At 38.3% G+C, this 20,402-nt stretch overlaps 1 protein-coding gene across 1 annotated transcript in view; it reads right to left on the reverse strand.

Moving 5' to 3' along the window:
• LOC131504774 (cytochrome P450 4X1-like) overlaps positions 1-20,402 on the reverse strand; it is a 31,791-nt gene that overhangs the window by 7,902 nt on the left and 3,487 nt on the right. Inside the window, exons 2-8 of the mRNA XM_058717498.1 lie at positions 15,417-15,558; positions 13,920-13,964; positions 12,420-12,547; positions 10,397-10,524; positions 10,159-10,313; positions 2,429-2,535; positions 1,657-1,847 (exon numbers count right to left, since the gene is read on the reverse strand). Coding sequence (XP_058573481.1) covers positions 1,657-1,847; positions 2,429-2,535; positions 10,159-10,313; positions 10,397-10,524; positions 12,420-12,547; positions 13,920-13,964; positions 15,417-15,558 — 896 coding nt within the window. The remainder of the gene's footprint in view (positions 1-1,656; positions 1,848-2,428; positions 2,536-10,158; positions 10,314-10,396; positions 10,525-12,419; positions 12,548-13,919; positions 13,965-15,416; positions 15,559-20,402) is intronic.

Consider the following 20,402-nt stretch of genomic DNA (forward strand, 5'->3'; position numbering starts at 1 on the left):
TTCATTAAATGTAAGTATAAGGTCATATTATGGAATAAAAACATATCTTATTGTTTATAAAATTATTTTCATTTCTCTCATTAAAATGAAAGTTAACAGATCCTTTGGACTTTTTCTTCTCACCTGGCAAAAATTTCTTTATTGTTTTCACATTTCACATAGGCCAAACAAGAATAAGGAAGGTGAATATTTGGGTTGGATATATATATACACATATATCCACCCTAAACAGGTTATCTGATTAATATTAATGCATGAGTAAAAAATGATTAATCAATACTGTATTTTGTGCTATACAAATTAAATCTTTAATTTATGGTAGGAAATATTATTTCCTTATACAAAGTAAGACCTCTACTACATCTATATAAATTCAAATTGTCCCTTACAAATGTTCTGAGCTGACCTTTGCATTTGAAATACGGTGTTTTTTGGGGCGCCTGGGTGGCGCAGTCGGTTAAGCGTCCGACTTCAGCCAGGTCACGATCTCACGGTCTGTGAGTTCGAGCCCCGCGTCAGGCTCTGGGCTGATGGCTCAGAGCCTGGAGCCTGTTTCCGATTCTGTGTCTCCCTCTCTCTCTGTCCCTCCCCCGTTCATGCTCTGTCTCTCTCTGTCCCAAAAAATAAAATAAACGTTGAAAAAAAAATTAAAAAAAAAAAAAAAGAAATACGCTGTTTTCCCCGTAGTCATGAGGTCAGGTGGCCCTTAGTATTTCTATCTTTCTGTCCCTTTGACCAGCAAAACAAGGATAAGTGAAATATCTAACTAGGGTAAAGAATGTGGTTTATATTGGAGACATGTGTTTGTTTTTCTATGAGAGATTATGTCTGAAGGGCAAATCCATAACATGGGCATCATTAACAGCAAGATAAGCTCAAAGTCTTGCACAACGGTGTTGAAGTTTTCTATCTGGCTGATTCCTACCCATCCTAAAAGAGGCAGCTAGCATGTCAGATCTCCCAGGAAGTCCTCTGGAGTCCCCTATACCAGGTTAGGTGCCTGTCTTCTAAGTCTCTGTAGTAACCCACACATCTCTCTCTCTCGCTACCCTTACCAGGTTATATGGCAATTATTTGTATGGAGGTCTGTCTCCTGTACCAGGTGTGAGCCCAGTCAAACCTTGGACATTTTTTAAGTACCTCAGTATTTAAAATGTCGTAAGTCCATAATATGCAGACTCAACTAAAGTGTGTATCATTTGGTACTATGTTCAAAGTCCAAAGCCAGTCCTGAGGAGTGAACAAAGAAATGGGAGACAATGACTACAATGTGGCTGAAATGATATGGATATGCACTCAGGTATCGGAAGAGGAGCCCCACTTAAGCCCTACCATTTAAGTTCTAAATGCAAGTCTAGGGATCAAGCCCCATTTTCAGTGCACTGGAGCTTAGGTGAAAGAAAGAAATGAGACATTACACACCACTGATTAGAAAAACAACAAAACAGATAAGTTGTGGATGAGTGAACTTCTTTAGCAGAAGATAAAGGGATAATTTTGGTTCCTTTAGAAAAAGAGCAGAATAGTAGCTTGTTTATTCTGTTTCTACAGGCACATATCTTAAAGCAATAACAGTCACCAAGATACCACAGGTAAAAATAAAGCAAAACCCAAGGAGGGGAACCAGGATGAAATGTTTAGGAATGCAGATCTTACCAGGTGATAGAAGACCCATCCCCCAGGATGCCCCTGATTTCCTCCCGACATCTCTCCTGGTGCTCAGGGTTCAGAGCCAGGTGGTAGAGGAGCCAGGAAATGCCCCCTGCCATGGTGTCTTGCCCTGCCAACATGAATGTGTTCACCTCAGACTGTAGGTCAGTATCTGAGAAGTTGTTGTCATTTTCAGCCTGAAAGGTAAAATAGAGCTGTTTTTATGCAACTGGTAAAATAGAGAAATTTTTATGCAATGTCAATTTACAGATCTTTGGAGCCCCTATCAAGGTAATGGTTTTAGGGAAATAAATTAGAGTTTCAAATGAGAGTCTCAATTTTAATTTAGTTCATCAAATACATAATAGAGGCCATACTTTGACCAGAGCATAAAGGAGAACCAATGTTAGACAAGGAAAGCAGACCTTGCAAAGAGTTCTTCCAATCATCCTACCAGATTCATTCAGACTTCCCAGCACCTCATCATCATCATTTTACCAGCTTACGCTGTGACTCTTTCCCCATGTTTCCCTTAACTATCATGTATCTTTGCAATAATCACCAAATCCTGTCAAATTAGTAAAAAATTCGGCCTTACCTAATTCCTTCTAGTGACCGAATTATAGATTTCTATCTTGATCTCAAACTGTATGGAGCCAAGCATCAAAAGTGTTGTTAAATTTCGTTGACCAACGTTGCTTTTGTCTATCTTCCTCCTCAATCATCCAGCTGCCCACACAATTAACTATATGAGCAGCCTCAGACATTTGAGACTTACCTGGGCAGAAAGGATAATATCCAGAAAATCCTGGTACTTCCGCTTCTGAGTGTTACCATACTTCTTCTCATTCTTGAGCAATTTTTTTCTATCCTGGATTATCTTTTCTGGGATAGAATAACAATTTCTGATTACCAAAGTGATAGCAAATATATATATATATATATATATATATATATATATATATATAACAACATATATATATATAACAACATATATATATATATAACAACATATATATGTATATATATATATAAAACAAACTCAAGGGCAACATCTAAAAAAAGGTAAAAACAGGTATAATTTATATGCTAAGAGAGGAGAAAAATGGAATCATATAAAATGCTCAATTAAAACCAGAGAAAGTAGAAAAAGAGTGAAAGACAAAAAAAGGCAATGAACAGTAAGAAGTAACAAATATGGTCGCTATTAACCCAAATATATCAATAATCACATTAAGCTTCAATGGTATAAATACAACAATTAAAAGACAGAGACTTCTGAATGGATGAAAAAAAACCCAAGCTATATGTCATCTACAAGAAACCCACTTTAAATACATAAAGATATGTATAGATTAAAAGTAAAGGAGTAGAGAAAGATATGCCATGCTAACTAACAAAGAGAAAGTTGGAGTAACTATATTAATTTCAGCAGAACAGATTTCCAAGCAAGTAAAATTAGTAGGGAAAAAATTAATAGGGATTAAAATGGTATTATATAATGATAAGGGGGTCAATTCTCCAAGAATAAAACAATCTTTTGTGTGAATGCACCTAACAACAGAGTGTCAAAACATATAAGGCAAAAAACAACAGGACTCCAAGGAGAAATAGATGAATCTACTCTTATAGTTGGAGACTTCAACACTTCCCTGTCAGTAATGGACAGATCCAGCAGGCAGAAAACCAGCAAGGATGTAGTTGAACTGAACAATATCATCAATCAACTGGATCTATTTGACCCCTATAGAATACATCATCCAACAACAGCAGAACACACCTCCTTTTCAAGCTCACAGAGAACATTCACTAAAATAGACCACATTTGGGCCATAAAACACAAATTTTAAAAGAACATAAATCATACAAAGTATGCTCTCAGACCACAATGGAATAGAAATCAATAACAGAAAGATAGTTTGAAAACTCCAAAGTAGTTGGAGAGTAAACCACACTTTTCTAAATAACACATGGGCCAAAGAAATCTCAAGGGAAATTTTAAAAATATTTTGAACTAAATGAAAATTAAAATACAGCTAATAAAATTTGTGGAACACAGTGAAAGCAATACTTAGAGGGAAATTTGTAGCCTTGAGTGGATATATTAGAAAAGAAGAAAAATCTAAAATCCTAATCTAATCTTTGACCTCAGGAAACTGTAAACAGAACGCATTAAATCCATAGTGGAAGAAGTGAAATAATAAAAATTAGAGCAGAAAGCAGTGAAATTGAAAATAAGAAATCAAGGGAAAAAAAAATCAATGAACCCAAAAGTTGATTCTTTGAAAAGATCTGTAAAATTGATAAATCTCTAGCCAGGTTAATTAAGAAAAAGAGAGAAGATAAAAATTACTAATATCAGGAATAAAAAGGGAACATCATTATTGATTCTATGAGCATTAAAAAGATAATAAAGGAATATTATGAACAAATATATGCACATAAATCTGATAACCTAGGTGAAATGGACCACATTCTTGAAAGACGCGGTCTATCAACATTCATCCAGAGAAACAGATAATCTGAATAGACCTATATATATTAAATAAATTAAATCAATAATAATGACCTTCCAAAAACAGGTCTAGATTATTTCAGTGGTTTATTCTTTCAAACATTTGAGAAAGAAATCACATCAATTCTTTACAATATATTCCAGAAAATAGCAGAGGGAATATTCCCTAATCTATTTTATGAGGCCAGACATTATCCTAATACCCAAACCAGACAAAGACATTACAAGAAAGGACAACTACAAACCAAATCTCTCTCATGAAATAAATGCTAAAATCCTCAATAAAATATTAGCAAAAAGAATCCAACAATGCACAAAAGGAATTATACACCATTACCAAGTGGGATTTATTCCAGATATGCAAATCTGGTTCAACATCAAAAAATCAATTAATGTAATCTATCACATCAATAAGTTAAAGAAGAAAAATCATATGGCCATATTAAAAGACACAGAAAAAAGATCTAACACAATCTAACACCCATTCACAATTAAGAAAAAAAAATCCCTCAGGAAACTAGGAATAGAGGGGGATACATATCATAACACATGTGTCAAAACCCATAGAGTGTACAATATAAATGATGAATCCTAAAGTAAACTATGGACTTTAGTTAATAATGTATCAATATTGGCTCAATTGTAACAAATGTACCTCACTAAAGCAAGATGTGATGAGGAGAAACTGCGTAAGAAGGTGGAGGTGAGAAAGTATATGGGAACTGTCTACACTTTCTACTTAATTTTTCTGTATACTTAAAACTGTCTAAAAATAGTTTGTTAATTAAAAAAAAACATACTACAAAATCTCTTTAAATGAATCAGTGTGATTCCAGTACATGAATAAATAGACAGATGAATGGAACAGAAAAGAAAGTCCAGAAATAGGTTCAAGTACATATGTCAATTTAGTATATAAAATGGTTATCTCAATTACTGGAACAGATGGAACTTTTAAATTAAATTAAATTAAATTTTTAATTGAAGTATAATTAACATACAGCATTATATTCGTTTCAGGTGTACAGTGTAATGATTCAACAATTCTATATATTACTCTATGTTCATCATGTTAAGTATACTCTTAATCCTCTTTATCTATTTCACTCATCCCCCTACCCACCTGCCCTCTGCACCACCAATTTGTTTTTGTTTGTTTCTTTTTTCTTTCTTCATTTTGTTTCTTAAATGAAAAAATATGAGTGAGATTGAATGGTATTTGTCTTTCTCTATCTGACTTATTTCACTTAGCATAATATAATACCCTCTAGGTCCATCCATGTTGTTGCAAATGGCAAGATCGCTTTCTTTTTTATGGCTGAGTAACATATCATTGCATAGATATACCACCTTTTTAATAAATGGTGATGAGACAACTGGATAACCATTTGGAAAAGTTAGGTCAACACTTCACACCATGCATAAGAATAAACCCTAAATGAATCAGAGATCTAACTGCAAGAACAAAACCACACAAGCACTAGAAGAAAAACATGGATGAATTCTCTACAATTTGGGTATAGGGTAGTGGTTCTCAGATGGAGATAATTTTGACCCCAGGGGACATTCATCAATGTGTGTAGACATTTTCAGTTGCCACAACTGTCAGAGTCTTACTGGTATTGAGTGGATAGATGTCAGGGATGGAACTAAACATCCTACAATGCACAGGACACCTCCCCACATAACAAAGACTTATCCAAACCAAAATGTCATTAGAGCAAGGGTTGAAATACCCTAGAATAGGGGATGGCTACTGTCTACTACTTAAAATCCAGATGTAATAAAAATAATTGATATGAGGGGCGCCTGGGTGGCGCAGTCGGTTAAGCGTCTGACTTCAGCCAGGTCACGATCTCGCGGTCCGTGAGTTCGAGCCCCGCGTCAGGCTCTGGGCTGATGGCTCGGAGCCTGGAGCCTGTTTCCGATTCTGTGTCTCCCTCTCTCTCTGCCCCTCCCCCGTTCATGCTCTGTCTCTCTCTGTCCCAAAAATAAATAAAAAAAAAAACGTTGAAAAAAAAAATTAAAAAAAAAATTGATATGTCATCTGCAAATATCTTCTCCCATTCTGTCAGTTGCCTTTTAGTTTTGTTGATTGTTCACTTTGCTGTGCAGAAGCTTTTTATCTTGACAAGGCACCAATGGTTTATTTTTCCTTTTATTTCCCTTGCCTCTGGAGACATGTTAAGCAAGAAGTTGCTGCGGCCTAGGTCAAAGAGGTCATTACCTGTTTTCTCTCATAGAATTTTGATTGTTTCCTGTCTCACATTTAGATCTTTCATTCATTTTGAATATATTTTTGTGTATGATGTAAGAAAGTGGTCCAGGTTCACTCTTCTGCATGTTGCTGTCCAGTTCTCCTAGCACCAATTGCTAAAGAGACTGTCTGTATTCCATTAGATACTCTTTCCTGCTTTGTCAAAGATTAGCTGGCTATATAGTTGTGGGTCCATTTCTAGGTTCTCTATTCTATTCCATTGATCTATGTGTTTTTGCACCAATACCATACTATCTTGATGATTACAGCTTTGTAATACAGGTTAAAGTCTGGGATTGTGATGCCTCCAGCTTTGGGTTTTTTCCAATGGGTAAAGCATTAATATCCAAAATCTATAAAGAACTTACCAAACTCAACACCCAAACAACAAATAATCCAGTGGAGAAATGGACAGAAGACATAAACAGACACTTTTCCAAAGAAGACATCCATGTGGGAAACAGACACATCAAAAGATGCTCAACATCACTCAAACACAAATCTAAACCATAATGAAATACCACCTCACACTGGTCAGATGGCTAAAATTAACAACACAGGAAACAACAGATGTTGGTGGGGATGTGGAGAAAGAGGAACCCTTTTGCATTGTTGGTGGGAATGCAAACTGGTACAGCCACTCTGGAAAACAGTATGGAGTTTCCTCAAAAAATTAAAAATAGAACTACTCTATAACCCAGCAATCGCACTACTAGGAATTTCTGCAAAGGTTACAAAAATGCTGATTTAAAGGGGCACATGCACCCCAATGCTTATAGCAGTGCTATCAACAACAGCCAAATTATGGAAAGAGCTCAAATGTCCATTAACTGATAAAGGGATAAAGAAGATGTGGTATATATACAATGGAATATTACTTGGTGATGAAAAAGAAATGAAATCATGCCATTTGCAACAACATGGATGGAAATGAAGGGTGTTGTGCTAAGCAAAATAAGACAGACACCATAAGATTTACTCATATGTGGAATTTGAGAAATTCAACAGATGAACATAGAGGAAGGGAAGGAAAAAATAAGATAAAAATGAGGAGGAAGGCAAACCATAAGAGACTTAAATACAGAGAACAAACTGAGGATTGCTAGAGGGGGGTGGGGGGGCTGGGTTAAATGGGTGATAGGCATTAAGAAGGATACTTTTTGGGATGAGCGGTGGGTGTCATATGTAAGAGATGAATCACTGGGTTCTAATCCTGAAGCTAAGACTACACTGTATGTTAACTAACTTGAAAATACATTTTAAAAAATAATAAAAAAATAAAAAGGAACAAATAATATTGGTAAATTTGACTAAATAAATATAAAAATTTTGAAAAGGTTTTATTTTGAATAAATTTAGCATTTATTTTTCCCTAATATTTGCATTTTGTTTTCTCATCATAATTATGTAATATAAATAAATAGTAAAGAGTTCTTTCAATAACCCTTTGTAGATGCCCCAGGTTCACTCTAGTGAGCCATACAAATATTAGCATTTTCTGTGTGGGCCATGATGTGAACCGGTTTGGAACTACTGCTATATAATGCCCATCTTTTTTTTTTTTTCCAATATATGAAATTTATTGTCAAATTGGTTTCCATACAACACACAGTGCTCATCCCAAAAAGTACCCTCCTCAATGCTCATCACCCACCCTCCCCTCCCTCCCACTCCCCATCAACCCTCAGTTTGTTCTTAGAGTCTCTTATGCTTTGGCTCTCTCCCACTCTAACCTCTTTTTTTTTTCCTCCCCCTCCCCCATGGGTTTCTGTTAAGTTTCTCAGGATCCACATAAGAGTGAAAACATATGGTATCTGTCTTTCTCTGTATGGCTTATTTCACTTAGCATCACACTCTCCAGTTCCATCCACGTTGCTACAAAGGGCCATATTTTGTTCTTTTTCATTGCCACGTAGTACTCCATTGTCTATATAAACCACAATTTCTTTATCCATTCATCAGTTGATGGACATTTAGGCTCTTTCCATAATTTGCATAATGCCCATCTGTATCTTAAATCGTTAACCTAACCTGCTTCTGACTGTCCTCCTTATACACTACATTCATGTGTGTTTATGGGTGCCTGACTGCGCCTGTGCCTGTGTGGGTGTGTCTTGCAAATTTCCTTGAGGCAAATATATTTGCTAAAGTAACTGTATTTTATGATTTTTTTTTAATACGTGTTCTAGGTTTTAAATTTTTTTTTCAACGTTTTTTATTTATTTTTGGGACAGAGAGAGACAGAGCATGAACGGGGGAGGGGCAGAGAGAGAGGGAGACACAGAATCGGAAACAGGCTCCAGGCTCCGAGCCATCAGCCCAGAGCCTGACGCGGGGCTCGAACTCACGGACCGCGAGATCGTGACCTGGCTGAAGTCGGACGCTTAACCGACTGCGCCACCCAGGCGCCCCTGTATTTTATGATTAACATTTATTCAGTACCAGGCACTTTCCCAAGCGTTTTATGTATATTAACACAGTGAATCATCACCACAAACCTGGGAGATAGGTTCCTTTTTGTCCCCATTTTACAGCTGACATTGAGACAAAGCAGTGATTAACTTGCCCGAAGTCATAGCTGAGGAAGGATTCATTAACTGCTTTATAAATATTCTCTATTCGGGTGTTGATGAAAAGTAATGTTGACTTGCTTAAAGAGCTTAATCTATTTCAACTTTTATGTTTATGTTTTGCCAAAACTATTTTTGAACTGAGCTTCTTTTATTTATTTATTTAAAAAAAATTTTTTTTTAATGTTTATTTATTTTTGAGACAGAGAGAGACAGAGCATGAACGGGGGAGGGTCACAGAGAGAAAGAGACACAGAATCTGAAACAGGCTCCAGGCTCTGAGCTGTCAGCACAGAGCCCGATGCAGGGCTCGAACCCACGAACCGTGAGATCATGACCTGAGCCGAAGTCGGACGCTTAACCGACTGAGCCACCCAGGCGCCCCAGCTTCTTTTATTTTTTTATTGTGGTAAGAACACTTAACCGGAGATCTACCCACTTAAGTTTTTACATGCCCAGTACAGCACTGTTAACTGTAGGCAGATCTCTAGAACTTGTTCATTTTGTGTAACTGAAACTTTCTACCTACTGAACAACTCCCCGTCCCTCCTCCTTTTGAATGCGTGTCCGTGTGCTCTCTGTTCTCATATTCATTCCCATGTTGTATGAATGTTTTTAGTTTGTTGTTATTCCTTCGCGACTACTGGAAACACTGTGTAAAAAGCCATATGCCCTTGTGTGCTTTGAGATATTAAATGACCCTTGTTATATTTGTATTAATAACAATTGGAAATATTTTTTAAATTTATTTTTAGAGATAGAGACAGAGCACAAGTTGGGGGAGGGGCAGAGAGAGAAGGAGACACAGAATCTGAAGCAGGCTCCAGGTTCTGAGCCATCAGCACAGAGCCCGATGTGGGGCTCGAACTCACAAACCATGAGATCAGGACCTGAGCTGAAGTCGGATGCTTAACCAACTGAGCCACCCAGGCGCCCCAACAATTGGAAATAATAATAAACATGATATAATACATAGAAAACTTCTGAAGTAGTAGAGAACTACTACTATGGATCTAGCACACTCTTCTAAAGGAGCACTGTCCATATAAAAGCTCTGTTAAGAACAAGAATTTTTTTTTTTTTTCACACCGAGGTCTATTCTTCTAGACAGGCACAGTACAACAATGACGGTGTATGGACTTAGGCAATCCAAACACAAGCAATACCTGTGTACTGATGTAGAATTTTGACCATCTCCTGTAAGCGGTGGCCCTGAGGGCTGAATTTGAAAATTATGTCAAGGTGATGTAAGAAATTGTATAAGCGGTGAAAGATGATTTTGCTGGCTTCAAATGTCGCTTTAACATAAAGATCATGGGTGCTAGAAGAGAAAGTGGGGACAATATGTCAATGCATGACTTAGATAATGACGAACAAGTGTCTTTTTGCTTTTCTGTCACTGACCTGCTTGTCTGGCAGTTGGTTTCCTGGCTCAAAACACACTTCATAAGTATGTCCAGGGTCATCAAGGTGATGTGCTCAAAGACCTCCACAATTGTGTCCTGGGGGCCACAGATCTTCTCCCACTTACCCTGGCACAGGAGGTCAAGACCAATAGCATCATCAAACTGCCTTTACCTGAAAGCTCCTCCCTGACCCTGCCCTTAGGCTGTAAGGTAGACAATCCAGACCTAGGAGGAGCCATAGGTTGTATATGTAAATAAGCCAAGTGCTTACTTGGCATGAGGAAGGGAAAGCCGCACCTAGCTGAGTGAGAAAGAGCACGGAGCAAGCCGGGTATCTTGTAAATGGCTGAGTTAAGTATTTTTGGCCTTTCAGTCATTACCATAACTCTGCTTTACAACAGATCAGAGTTCCAGTAAAACAGACAATCTCTGATACAAGACCTCTAATTACAAGGGGTCTCCCCAGGGCTTCCTCCATCTTCAGCCCCCAAACTGCTAGACACCCTACCCCATCACTACTGCCAACCACCATAGCCACACTTAAAATAAACTTGGAACATTGTAAGAAGCCTTTTCAATTCAGAAGTGGGGGACAGAGAGAAGCCATGGGTAGGAGCAGCTTCCAGCTGACCCCCTGCCAAGCGCTGTTTGTGCCCAATTTACTTCTCCCCTCCAGGTGACCTGCTCACACTACCTGAAATGTTCCCTGTTGAAAATGAATATGTCATGATAAGCATTCTTTGTGTTAAACACAAAGAAATCTAAATGTTTAAAGTCAGATCAACCTATTGAGCACCTAATGCCATAGGTAGGGGCTGGTACACATTTGGAGGCAGAGATTTTTTTTTAAAGCTTTTATCCCAATGTCCATTGTTTATTCAATTGCTTTCATCTTGAATAATGTAAGTTATACTGTGTAAAAAAAGTAAATTTAGGAGAAATGGCAGCGAAGGGGAAGCTCAAGCTGGAAGCACTAGGGCACAGTTCAGCCGAGGGGAAAGCTATGAGTGGAGTCTCAGGCTCAGGTGGGGCTGAGAAACGAGGAAGACACAAGTGGTTTACTGAAACAGAGATAAACTCAGTACCACCACTGGCTAATTTGCCATTGTGTACAAAGCAGCATGGCACCAGAATGGAAGGAGACTGCTCCTTCTCTCTCCAGCCTGTACCTGAGGCTTTCTGCCAAGAGTGGGCCATGGGTATTTTCACCTTAACTCAGGTTAAATCCACTTCTGTGAGAACTCAGCCAATTGGTTGGTAACAGTGGTTCTCTCCTGGGCAAAGGGATGGGTTTGCAAATGAAAGTGGAGGGAAACTTTGGCTTCATTGGTGGAGTTTGAAGTGTTTATCATGAAACTTGTATTAATGAATTACTTGTCTCATTTTTAAACAATCACAATTTAAAAATTAAAAATATACCACATACCAGTGGAGTTTTAGAATGGAACTCATTTATGATCCAAATGATCCTACTCCAAATGATCACTACTATCTACAAGAGGAAACTCACACCCTGTGTCTTTAACGTAGACACTTAGCTTTTCTAGGTTCTTTATGACCATCAGGCAAATTCGCTCTAACTTCCATACCTTTGCTTATGCTAACTCACTCTGCTTAGAATTCACTCATCTGTATTATCCACATAAGCAAGTCCGGCTCATATTTGCTGGTAAAAATGAGTCTCCTCTGAATCTGAAGCTACTATAGCTATTCCTCATTTCCTCACCTGTCAGTTACAGCACTGACCATCTGAATCTCACTACTTGGTATTTGGTTTACTGCCATAGGGTCTCAAAATATATCTGAGTTAGATGACCAGAACTTCATCATTTTTTGTCACCCAAACAAAGAACCATAGCAAAGGCTTACATGGACACCTATTGCTCAGTTGGTAAGTGTACACTGGTTAATTTCTAAGAGCCATCCCCCTTTGAATTTTGCTACCCATCACACATGTCTAATTCATTCCCTGTTGGAAACATTCTGCAACATACCAGAGAACTTTTTGTCCCTTCACTTACCAGCATTGTGTTCACTGAATGGGCCATCACCTCAACATATGATTTCAAGATGTTAAAATTGAACCCAGGAGTTAGTAGGTGACGGTGCTGGAACCATTTGGGTCCTTCTAGACTCACTAGTCCTTTTCCTTGAGAAAGAAAGGGGACAAAACCTCATGCCATTTTATTAGATGAGATGAGGAAGGAGAGGTGAGGAACAGAGACATCAGGGAGTGAGCATGACACACATGTAGTCATAATAGAGTGGAAATCAGAGTAGTGTTTATATATTATGATGGAAGTGAGATTTGTTGCTTAATCTGGGATGGATATATTTAACATTGTGAGGAAGACCCCAGGGTTTGAAACCTGATGAGAGTGCTGATCCTGAAGTCACCAGTCACTACCTATGTCAAAACTGAGTAAGTCACCTAATCTTCCTGAGGCTTGGTTTACTCAATGATAGAGTGTGATAATAAACATCTACCTCACTGTGTTGCTGTGAAGATTAAATGAAAGCACATACATGAAACACCTAGCCTGGTCTCTAGCTCACAGTGGAAACATAACAAATATTCATCTCCTTTTGACTCCAAACCAATCCATAAACTACACTGCGAACACAAAATTTATAAGGAACTAGACGTGAGTGTCCACTCTGTCCCCAGATGTCTCCTCCTTGGGCCTTAGTTGGTGATTCACACTTATAAATGATAGGGAGTGCAAACACTCATCAAGATCAGTGCTTTACAGTCTTTGGTTGCAAGAAAGGTCATTAAAGATTTGGCTTTAAAACGACTTTAACATTTATTAATAAGTAACTTCCATCATTCATTGGGTGCTTACAGCATGTCAGGCTTGAGATGTATGGTCTGGTGCTGGTACCATGCCAGCCACTACAGTAAGTGCTGAAAATACGTGTTTCATTTAATCCCCACAATGGCCTAGAGATGTAACTCTCATCAGAAGATTTCCCCAGAATCACATGCAACTAGCTAGTGGGAGGCAATATTCAAATCCAAGTAGCTCTGAACCCCAAATCAACAGTTTTTTCATGTAATTCCTTCTTTGTCTAACATGAATACCAATTACATGACCAGAAGGCCTAATTTATCTGCTCATGGAATACTACCAAACTATACTTCAGAGCAAAACTGTACTAGTTTGCATATGGAAATATATGGACTCCAAAAAGAAAGTGGAAGATCCAAGAAAACAAGAGAAAAGAAAGGACAAAATAAAGAATACAGATGTGTGGCTGCAGTTTTAAAGACAGAGATGGGACAGATGCCTTGAGAATGAGACTTTGGAGAGAGAAATGGATAAAGAGGGTTCTTAGGAAGTTGTGCTGGGTTGATCTTAGCACTCCCTCTTGATTTTTCCCCTAGATAACTTGCAGCATAGATCGTCCATCCTCTTAATTGTTTTGAGCATTCTGACTTGTTTCTTTGGAATGCTTTACTATACCAAGGGGACCTCAAGCGAGAGAGTGAATCACCTGTCTCTCTGGCACATACATACCAAGACACGGAATCAAGAACTTGTACAGGTACTTGGACTTGGGATCTGTAGAGTCAAGCAGAGGAAACAAACAACAGTATTAGAGGAAAATTACCAAAGTCGGTGAAGGTTCTCTTCATTTGCCTGTGCTAATCACAAATAGCAAGAAGGAGCCCAGGCATGGCATGGCAACCCATGGCATGCCCAGGCAAACCATAAGTTTGGTTAAGGAGCCAGAGAACAATAAACCCCAGGAGGCAGACAGGTACACAAACCCAGATTCTTCCCTTGCTTATACTTTCTCCTATAGAAACAGATTGCCCAAGGGTGACCAAGTTTCCAGAACAGGATTTGGGACAATATATTATATCCTTCTTGGAAAGTAGATTAGTGTTTACAGCAGGAGCTGGCAGACCACAGAGAGTGGGGATCAAATGCCTCTGGGGGTTCTCATGAACTCTAATGTGGAAGTGTTTTACAGCTCTTGTCCTTTAAGAAGTGAGCAGGAAACAAATCAGGGCTGGGGGATTGGGAAACATGGAGACTTTCAGGGAAAGGCTGTTTTCTTTTATTAGGTTTTACTAAAAGTAATGGAGACAATGGACAGAGAAGAAAGATTAGAATGTAAGATCTTAGTTTTACAAAGATGATGGAGAAAAACCTGGACATTTTTTTTTTTTTAAGTAGGATTCACGCCCAACGTGGAGACCAGCGTGGGGCTTCGTCGGACACTTAACCGACTGAGCCACCCAGGTGCTCCCAAACTGGACGTTTTAATTTTGTGCGATGAGATAATCTGCCACAGACGTCTTTGAAAAGGCTTGGATGGGGGAGTTAGATGACTCGCGTTCCAAAAGGGAACACAGTTGGGAACTATGAAGAAAACAAAAATATCTGGACTGCAGCCAAGAGGTTATACTGGTAAATTAATGATCTAGCACCCAGGTTCAGGTATGAAACCAGCAGAGGCAGAGCTACTTCTGAATTCCCTGAAGACTCATGCACAAGTAAGGGGCTGGGGGATGGGGAGTATTACTGACATCACAAAACTGAGACGTAAAGGAAGCCCTTGGTGATCTGGTGGTGCCAGTGGGGCTTTATATTACACCTAAAGGGTTCATGGGAGTCTTAGCCTGACAAGGGACTTGGGGGACATGGGAATCCCTTTCAGCATTGCTCAGAAACTCTCTTGGCTTTCTCCAGGCCAGGCCTCTCTTGCTTTGTTTTAACCCCAGTATAGTTAACATACAGTGTTATATTAGTTTCAGGTGTAAATGTAGTGATTCAACACTTCCATACATCACTCAGTACTTATCACAAGTGCGCTCCTTAATCCCCATCACATATTTCACCCTCCCCTCCCTGCCGCCTGACTCTGGTAACCGTCAGTTTGTCTCCAGGTCTCTTAATAAAGGCCTGATATTAATCTTTGCTTCAGGATTCCTTTAGAATCCTGCCTGTGAGTTGTGCATATCCCTCCTAGGAGGATAGGTTCCCGAGATTCATCCCTTTTCTTACCTGTTCTGCTCAGAAATGCCTTCGCGTAGTCTGGGTCATAGATATAGAAGAATACCTGAAAGGGCCCAACCCAGCAAGGAAAGGCACAAGGGTATTTTCCAACAAGCTCCTCAAGTTTCTCCATTTCACCATCCTGAAGTAGCTGCAGTGAAAAATGAGTGAAGGAAGTTAAAGAAGCCAGCCAATCTGGACTCATCCCCTACTACAGATGTGAGCCGAATCTAGGGCCCGGATAACATAGCACAGACATGCTCTCCTCAGCATTTCTAAGCTTGGAGTATAATTTTCTAACCAATATCAGTGTATTTAACTTCCCCATCTAAATGCATGTTGAATCCCCAGAATAAATCTCTGTCAATTGACATCTACCATGAGCCATTTTCCCAACTGAGAGGGTGAAGCGAGCTGAGTCTGCCTCACCTGCTAAAGTCACACACTTTTTAGGAGTGGACTCTGGAAGCTGAAAAAGAGTTTTTTTCCTATGTGGGAAGCTAACTGGTAGTAGATTGGACATGACCCACAATCTAGCTCACCATTCCCTCTTCCTTTTCCCCTCTCTGATTATTACTAATTGAGGAATGATCCTTTTTGGTAATTCATAGTTAAAGCTTCTCCCCAAAAACCTGCCCACTCCATCTACAAATAAAACCCTGTTCTTTTCCCTTACTACCATCAGAGATGAACTTTTGCCTTGATAAGCAGGTTACTAATGGCTCATTTATTATTATTATTTTGTATTTATTTAAATCCAAGTTAGTTAACATATAGTGTAGTATTGGTTTCAGGAGTAGAATTCAGTGGTTCATCACTTACATGTAACACCCAGAACGCATCCGAACAAGTGTCCTTCTTAATGTCCATCACCCATTTAGCCCACACTCCCCACCTGCCTCCCCTCCAGTAACCTTCAGTTTGTTCTCTATATTTAAGAATCTCTTATGGTTTGCCTCTCTCCTTGTTTTTATCTTATTTTTTCTTCCCTTCCCCTATGTTCATCTGTTGTATTTCTTAAATTCCACATATGAGTAAAGTCATATGATATTTGTCTTTCTCTGACTGACTTAGCATAATACACTCTAGTTCCATCCATGTTGTTGCATATGGCAAGATTTCATTCTTTTTGGTGGCCGAGTAATATTCCATTGTGTATATACACCACATCTCCTTTATCCATTCATCAATCAATGGACATTTGGGCTTTTTCCATAATTTAGCTATTGTTGATAGTGCTGCTATAAACATTGGGGTACATTTTCCCTTTAAATCAGCATCTTTGTATCCTTTGGATAGATTCCTAGTATAGCAATTACTGGGTCATAGGGTAGTTCTATTTTAAATTTTTTGAGGAATCTCCATACTGCTTTCCAGAGTGGCTGCACCTATTTGTACCTGCACTAACAGCACAAAAGGGTTCTTTCTCCACATCCTCACCAACATCTGTTTTTTTCCTGTGCTGTTAATTTTAGCCATTGTGACAGGTATGAGGTGATATCTTATTGTGGTTTTTATTTGTATTTCCCTAATGATGAGTGGTGTTGAACATCCTTTCATGTGTCTGTTAGTCATCTGGATGTCTACTTTGGAAAATTGTCTATTCATGTCTTCTGCCACTAATGGCTCATTTAAATAGTTCCTCTAAATCGCTGACAAGAAGATTCATGAACTTCTTGTATAAAGTGGGAGTGTGGCGGGCACCTGTATATGTGTGTCTGGGGGTGCCCAGTGATACATGATTGTAGGGGTCCTGACTTGCAAGGAAACCAAGGTTGGCAAGTTCTCCCTTATGTGACCAGTCATACAGAATTTGCTACCCTCAGAAAAGTTGGCAAACTTTGGCTCCCAATATCCTCTGTTACAAGCTAGCACCTTTTATCCCATGAAGTGTTCCCTGGAAAGTGTAGGGCCCCTAACAGATTGAGATTCTTGAACTCTACCTCCTGAAATGGTGCAGACTCATTTTTCCTAACACTTCCACAATCAAGTCAGTGACAAGTACCCACTGACAATGCCAATGATGTTCCCTAACAAAAAAAATGTTCCTTCCTTCATTCATTTGCAAACAATAAACAAATGAGAATGTATTAAGTGCCTACTATATATTCCAGGCAATAGAGATGCAGAGAAATATAAGACAGACAAAGTCTTTGTCCTCACAGAAATTATAGCCTAGTATGAGGATTATTTTTTTAAGTTAAAAATTGTCAAGGACACCTTCAGCCAAAAACATTTGGTCATACTTTTAGTAACTCCTTTCTGGACAAAAAGGATAGAAAGCCATTGTGACTCCTGTAATATTGAATTTACATTTCTTCATCCATAGCAGTATCTTAATACATTTGAAAATACGTCTTACACATATTTAGGAAACACTGTTCAGAAATAATCAGAAAATGCTTAGCTCTCAAAGAAATAGTAATAGCTAACATTTACAAAGCACTACTATGAGCTAGATGTTGCCAAGTTACTTTCCATGTTTTATATGTATTTTTAAACTTTTTTTAAACGTTTATTCATTTTTGAGAGACAGAGACAAAACGTGAGTGGGGGAGGGGCAGATGGAGAAGGAGACACAGAATCTGAAGCAGACTCCAGGTTCTGAGCTGTCAGCACAGAGCCCAACATGGGGCTCGAACCATGAGCCATGAGGTCATGACCTGAGCTGAAGACGGATGCTTAAGCAATTGAGCCACCCAAGCTCCCCTCCATGATGTATATTGTTTAATCTCTATACCAAGAACCCTATGAAGCAGATATGATTAGAACCTACATTTTACAGATGAGGAAACTGAGCCTTAGGAAGGTTAAGTATAATAGTTCTAGCTCTTCCTTGTGACTATCTGAGTGATGAATTGTCAAAAGAAACATAAAGGGCAAAAAAAAACCAAAACAGGTAAATAGGTAGAGTTGGTAATATTAGCCAGCTTGATATATCAGCCATTTCTCATCTGCAAAACTCTGATAGAGGCCTCTCTAAAACACACAAAAAAATAATTTAGTGGCAGTCAAGAGAGATATAGACTTTAAAACATGATTGCAATAAACAATCTGACTGAAAATAAAACCATCCTTTGACAACAGTATCAGAAAGAATAAAACATTCAGAAACAAATTTAATAGGATAAATGTAAAGGTTACTGAAAACTACAAAACATTGTTGAAAGAAATTTAAAAAGACTTATATAAATGTAAAGACATTTCATGTTCATGGAGCAGAAAACTTCATATTGTTAAAATGGCAGTATTTCCCAAACTGATCTACAGATTCAGTGCAATCCCCATCAGAATCACAGCTGGCTTCTTTGTAGGCATTGACAAGCTGATTCTAAAACTTATATGGAAACCAGAGGTATCCAAAATAGCCCAAGTAATCTTGAAAAAGAACAAAGTAAGAGGACTCATGCTTCCTAACTTCAAAACTTACTACAAAGCAAAAATAATTAAGACAGTGTGGTATCAGCATAAGTATAGACAATAAGAATAATTCTATTCTATAAGAATAGAATTGAAAATCCATAAATAAACTTCATGTTTACAGTCAACTGATAGCAATGTCTTTTGTTCCAGTGAGGTGACTCTTGGTGGGCTCTCGGATGGGGGCTGGTCACCAGATAGACCAAGCTATAATTAGAAGTTTGGAATCTTCAGTCTCACTTCTCATTCTCCAGAGAAGGAGATGAACTGGAAATGGAGTTAATGTTCAATTGTATCTACATGATGAAGCCTCCATAATAATTCCAAAAGTACAGGGTTTGGAGACCTGGTTTGGTGAACACGTGGAGGTGCTGGTAGAGTGATGTATCTGGAGAGGGCTCTGTGGAAGCTCTGTGCCCCTTCCCACATACTTGTCCTTTGCATCACTTCCAACTGCATGTTCATCTGTATCCTTTATCATATCCTTTTATAACAAACTGGTAAACAGTAAATCAACTGTTTCCTGAGTTCTGTGAGCTGTTCTAGCATATTAATCAAACCTGAGGAGAAGGTCATGGGAGCCTCCAACTTATAGCTGATTGGTCAGAAGCACAGTAACAACCTGGACTTGCAATTGGCATCTGAAATGGGGTTGGGGTAATCTTGTGGGGCTGAACCCTTAATCTGTGGGGTCTCCACAGGGAGAGGACTGGGTTTTTCCTACTCAGGTGTCAAAACAATTTAATGGGGGCAAAGTATCGTCTTTTCAACAAATGGTGCTGGGATAACTGGATATTCACAAAAAAATAGGATAAAGTTGGACCCCTACCTTATGCAATATACAAAAATTAACTTAATGGATCAATGTTCTAAATGAAAGAGCTAAAACTATAAAACTCTTAGAAGAAAAGATAAGGAATTAACCTTAGATTTGGCAAAGCTAGTTGTATTTCTACATTAAAATGTAGAAAATCTACATTTTCTACACAAAAACCAGTTGCATTTCTGTACACTAACAATAAACAATCTGAAAAGAAAATGACAAAAACAAGCCCATTTACAATAGCATCAAAAAGAATAAAATATTTAGGAGGTGAAATCAAGTATTGGAAAACCAAGTATTTCCAACCAACAAGGTGAAAGATTTGTACAGTGAAAACTAAACAACATTGCTGAAGAAACAATATTTATGGATTTAAAAAAACATAAATAAATGGAAACACATCCCATGTTCACGAATTGGAAGACATTATTATTAAGATTCCAATACTACCCAAAGAATTTTACAAATTCAACATAATGCCTAACAAAATCCCGATGATGTTTTCTGTAGAAATAGAAAAGTCTATCCTAAAATTTATATGAAATCTCAGGGGACCTTGAATAGCAAAAAAAAAAAAATCTTTAATAAGAAGAGCAAAGCTGAAGGACTCATTTTCCTGATTTCAAAACTTACTACAAAGCTACAGTAATCAAAACAGCATGGTTCTGGCACAGAGACAGACATATAGGCAAATGGAATAAAATAGAAAGCCTAGAAATAAACCCTTAAATATATGGTCAAATGATTTTTGA

The sequence above is a fragment of the Neofelis nebulosa genome, chromosome 2, assembly GCF_028018385.1.
Source record: "Neofelis nebulosa isolate mNeoNeb1 chromosome 2, mNeoNeb1.pri, whole genome shotgun sequence".
Lineage (NCBI taxonomy): Eukaryota > Metazoa > Chordata > Mammalia > Carnivora > Felidae > Neofelis > Neofelis nebulosa.